Source organism: Aplysia californica, unplaced genomic scaffold, assembly GCF_000002075.1.
Source record: "Aplysia californica isolate F4 #8 unplaced genomic scaffold, AplCal3.0 scaffold00140, whole genome shotgun sequence".
Lineage (NCBI taxonomy): Eukaryota > Metazoa > Mollusca > Gastropoda > Aplysiida > Aplysiidae > Aplysia > Aplysia californica.
The window spans coordinates 1,221,994-1,227,631 of NW_004797410.1; the positions used below are offsets into that span (position 1 = coordinate 1,221,994).

A 5,638-nucleotide genomic window follows, 5' to 3' on the forward strand; every position below is an offset into this window, starting at 1 on the left:
CTCCCCACTCACCTGCATACATGCCCATCCCTGCACTGGCCACCTGAGGCAGCATGGAGGCTCGGATGAGGCGACCTTTGGCCCTGGTGTGTAGGTCATAGACAGTCAGGTGCACGTAGTCGTACTCCTCCACACCGGCCAGTCTGACGTCACCGTTGCTCGTTTGGCGGGAGTCCTTGGAGTCCGCATTCCTTCCGAGATTTTCCCCATTCCATCCGAGATTTTCCCCATTCATTTTGGGATTGCCAGCTTTCATTTTGGTATCTTTGGCTCTACAAGCAGGAGAGAGCTGACCATTGCCGTTTGAATCCGCTGCTGTCAAAGATTTCACGTCCATGCTTGCCACTTGCTGTGTGCCTGCGGGAACGTTGTGAGACATCGGTAATTGGGAACATTGGTTATTGGAAAAAATCGGTTTGCGGAAATGTAGGTTATTGGGAACACCTGTTATTGGGAACATCGGTTAATGTAAATATCGGTTATTGGGAATATCGGTTATTGGGAACATCGGTTATTATAAGCACCTATTATTTGAAAACATCGGTTTTTGGGAACATCGGTTATTGGGAAAAATCGGTTATTATAAACATCGGTTATTAAGAACATTGGTTATTAGAAACATCGGTTATTGAGAACATCGGTTATTGAGAACATCGGTTATTGGGAACATCAACTATTAGGAACATCGGTTATTGGGAACATCTGTTATTGTGAAAAACCGGTTATTGGCAACATCGGTTACTGTAAACATCGGTTATTAAGAACATCGGGTATTACGAACATCGGTTATTGAGAACATAGGTTCTTGGGAATGTCAGTTATTGTGAATATCGGTTATTGTGTAACATCGGTTATTGGGAAACATCGGTTATTAGGAAACATTGGGTATTGTGATTCTTCCAACTCCCCATAGAAACTTTTGAAAGTACCCCAGACTCCAGATGATTAGCATGACAAGCCCCGCCCAGAACAAATGATTGTCTTAAGACTAAGAACACAACGCACTAGACTATATATAACGTCGCAGTTACATATTATGTTTAAATCTTGTACAGTCACCGTATAGTTAGTTTTAGTTTTAGTTTTAGCAGAAGTTTTACGGTGCTCGCAACTGCATAAGGTCATATGAACGCCAAGGGGTTGATGTCAACAGAGAAGTCCTTGCAGGGAATCAGACTGTTACAGGTACTCACTGTTGCTGGTACTGAGACATGTACTCACTGTTACATGTACTCACTGAAGCAGGTACTGAGACATGTACTCATTGAAGCAGGTACTGAGACATGTACTCACTGAAGCAGGAACTAAGACATGCGCTCATTTTAGCAGGTACTGAGACACGCTCTCACTGTAGCAGGCACTCACTGCAACAGGTACTGAGACATATACTCATTGTAGCAGGTACTGAGACATATACTCACTGTAGCAGATACTGAGACATTACTCACTTTAGCAGGTACTGAGAAATATACTCACTGTTACAGGTACTGAGACAGACACTCATTGTTACAGGTACTGAGGCATATACTCACTGTAGCAGGTAATGAGACATGCACTCACTGTTGCAGGTACTGAGACATATACCCACTGTTACAGTTACTGAGACATATACTCACTGTTACAGTTACTGAGACATATACTCACTGTTACAGGTACTGAGACATATACTCACTGTAGCAAGTACTCACTGTAGCAGGTACTGAGACATATACTCACTGCTAGCAGGTACTGAGACATATACTCACTGCTAGCAGGTACTGAGACATATACTCATTGTAGCAGGTACTCACTATTGCAGGTAATGAGACATGCACTCACTGTTACAGGTACTGAGACATATACTCGCTGTTACAGGTACTCACTGTAGCAGGTACTGAGACATATACTCATTGTAGCAGGTACTCACTGTTGCAGATAATGAGACATGCACTCACTGTTACAGGTACTGAGACATATACTCACTGTAGCAGGTACTCACTGCAACAGGTACTGGGACAGTCACTCACTGTTACAGGTACAGTGACATATACTCATTGTAGCAGGTACTGAAACAGGCACTCACTGTAGCAAGTACTGAGACAGGCACTCACTATTACAGGTACTGAGACATATACTCATTGTAGCAGGTACTCACTGTAGCAGGAAATGAGACAGGCACTCACTATTACAGGTACTGAGACATATACTCATTGTAGCAGGTACTCACTGTAGCAGGAAATGAGACATGCACTCACTGCTACAGGTACTGAGACATATACTCATTGTAGCAGGTACTCACTATTGCAGGTAATGAGACATGCACTCACTGTTACAGGTACTGAGACATATACTCACTGTAGCAGGTACTCACTGTTACAGGTACTCACTGTAGCAGGTACTGAGACATATACTCATTGTAGCAGGTACTCACTGTTGCAGATAATGAGACATGCACTCACTGTTACAGGTACTCACTGTAGCTGGTACTGAGTCATGCACTCACTGTTACAGGTACTGTGACATATACTCACTGTTACAGGTATTGAAACCAGAGGCGAAGCGTCTATATAATCAAATAATCACTGCTTCCCTTCCTAATTTTGAAACATTGTCGCAGTCAAATTCACCAATAGACGTAAACCTCACAAATTAAATGTAAAAAGACGTTCATAATCACCAATGAACAATAGACTATGCCTAACCTTCAAAACCGTTTTTCATTGCCACAAAATATAGCCTGTTCGCCTCTATCGGGCCACTCCATAAGCAGTCACAAGCTTTGATTAAGTAAGCTTAAAGTGGGGCTGGAAGAGTCAACCATTAGAGTTGAAGGGAACATGTGCATAGCAGTCAGAACTGTTTCATTGTCGCATATACCCTGTTCACCCCTTTCGGGCCACAGTTATAAGCACCCAGACGCGCTGATTATTTAAGCGAACTATTACACTGGTCGAGTCTACCTCACAGATGTGAGGGGAACTAACTCCTAATAAACCTTTGACTCCTGCTACTACACTGCTAGTGCTTGTTTTTTTCCCTCGACTTTTTAACGTCCTATAATCAGATCGTGACCTCGATTATGACACCTGCTCCTGGCCGCGAAAAGCTAGACAAAAAACAGCCAAATGTGAAATAAAAAATGAATAATTGGCATGCTCTACCAAAGTGTTTCTTCTGTCTGCCATTGTAGTGCTGACATCTCTGCTTTTTTCCTTGGTGTTCGTGTGTTCAAATCTAAAGTTAAATTTACGGTTAGTTAGAATAAATATTTAATGAAATACTTTCCCGATTATTTTAGCGGTTGAACAAGCATACAACATGAATTCAGGATTTGTTTTCATTCACAACTCAGAGTTGCCGCCTCCAGTGCCAGTAAGATTCTTGTGACTTGTGTGAGTGTGATATCTCCTGGCTCCCCAGGCCCTATCTGGTCCCATTTCAATTTGATTACCCTGTCAAACAAGTCAGCCTTCGCCCCTGACTGAGACATATACTCACTGCAGCAGATACTCACTGTAGCAGGTACTGAGACATGCACTCACTGTAGCAGGTACTGACGCATGCGCCCTGGGCGTGCAGCCCTGTAGACAGCTATCATGGACACCCACCTTCTCGCTCCCCCCTCCTCCTGCCCGGTTTAGCCTCGTCTGACGGGGCAAGGGTTCAGTCTGTCTTTCAACAATGTGAGAAATCCCAAAGTGATTGTATTTGGAGCATCACCCCCCCCCCTTTTCCTCTCTAAAAAAAGCAAGCAAAAACAAAAATTGAAAAGAAACGAAACAGACAAAAATAAGTTTATTTCTTGAATGTATTTTTCGTGTGTCCTGACACGGGCCTTTAAATAACAATAGAACTCTTTTGTGACTTTTCAGGTGACCGAAGTTCTTGTAAACAACAGTAATTCTCCCAACGCTCTAACGTTTTCCCACATCTAAGAGGCAGGACCTCCGATATGACCAGGTCAGACAGCCGCCCGGTCTTGTCAACTCCTACATTCACCAACGTCCATAGTTTGAGTATGCATTCTCGGGATTGCAAGCACGGTCATCACACACTACTTCCCCACCACGCCAACTGAACTAACAGACACACGGCTTCCTACTTCCCCGCCACACCAACTGAACTTACGTCAAGTCCGTTTTGAAAAGAAAAAAAAAGGAACAGTTGTTGACTTTTTAAAAAGTGATAGATGATGACGCACTTCGTCGGGTTTTGAAGTCAGTTGGGAAAATGCAGTTCTTAAAAACAAACACGAGGAGTATTTATACGCCTCTAATAAACTCTTTTTAGGACAGGTTCACAGTTCAGATAGTTCCGGTTCGGTAACCCCATGTTCGTAATAACAGTTCAGAAAAGGTAGATTCGGTGACCTCATTAGTATGGTGACAGCTTGAGCCCTCATTTCTTTGCCTGTGGCCTTTTTGCATTGACAGTACATTCGCAGATGTCATCAACACGGTGGAGTAAATGAGAAAAATTCATGAGAACATTGGAAAATTTACTAAACGCTTACAAAATGAACTCGGATATTCAGGGGGATTACTCCAGTCGACAAACCGAAGCTCAATAATCCGTGATACTGAATAAAAAGAATCGTTGACCCGAAAAGAAGACCTTTTGTTTCTGCCGTTATTAGATCTAGATCCATCCTGTTACAGTGAGGCGAACAGCAGGTGATCTCAAACTACACAAAAAATCGTTCACCGGAGCAGACGACCTATGTTGAAAACAGTTATTATCTTCCTCTGGAAGTTGTTGACCCGGGGGTACTGCGTACACTTGACTAAAGAGGGATTGTTTTTTGTGATTGTTTTTTTTTTCCATTTGGCCAGCCATGATGCGCACACTGCGCATCGAAGTTTTTCTGGAAAGTAAGAAACGTTAGCCAGGACAGGATATCACACGTTTAGTCTGTGGTAACAATGCTGAGACTGACAGTTGTAAAAAAACACGACAACAGGAATGACCAGAGAAAACCTACATCATTTGGTTTGGAGAATCTCCCTCTGCTCCCCCCTCCTCCCATTTCCCATTTCTTTTCATGAACACCGAAAAGGGATCTGTCTGAAGGATAAAGTTTGTCAGACCTGCCCAAACGACCACCTGTCCAAGACAACCATTTGTGCAAAAGGCCACTTCCCTCATCCCCACTAACGTTTGGTCTTTGATACGTCTATGATGGTGACACGGTCCAAGATGACCAGTTTTCTCGCCAGTGGCTGGTCGTCCAGGAAAAGTTGGACTGATGTTTGTCTCGACGGTCTGTTTTGTCACCTGCAAACACCGTCACTATCCGGAATTCGGACCAGGGACCTATTGAACGTCAGGCGAACACCTTAGTCTCTAGACCGCGAGAGCCCCCTGATAATGATAATGATAATGATAATAATAAATAACAAATATCAAGACGCAAAGTACTTCCAACAATGCTACTGTCGTATTCAGGGGGCTGGAAAATGTAAACGTAGGGATAGAGAGGGGTGTGTGTGGGGTGTGGGGGGGCTCTGCCTACGGACCAGCTCTGGGTGGAGGGAGTGGGGGGGGGGGGTGCTCGAGCTGTCCCAACAACTGGGAATTTTCGATTGAGCCACTACAACGACACCATGTATTGTTATGGCTTTAGCATGTTAACGAGCTTGCTATAAAAAGTGCGCGGTGT

At 43.7% G+C, this 5,638-nt stretch overlaps 1 protein-coding gene across 1 annotated transcript in view; it reads right to left on the reverse strand.

Moving 5' to 3' along the window:
- Positions 1-379, reverse strand: part of LOC106011561 (lengsin) — a 12,769-nt gene extending 12,390 nt beyond the window's left edge. Inside the window, exon 1 of the mRNA XM_013081654.1 lies at positions 13-379. Within this exon, the coding sequence (XP_012937108.1) occupies positions 13-379 (367 nt within the window). The remainder of the gene's footprint in view (positions 1-12) is intronic.
- Positions 380-5,638: the final 5,259 nt, after the last annotated feature.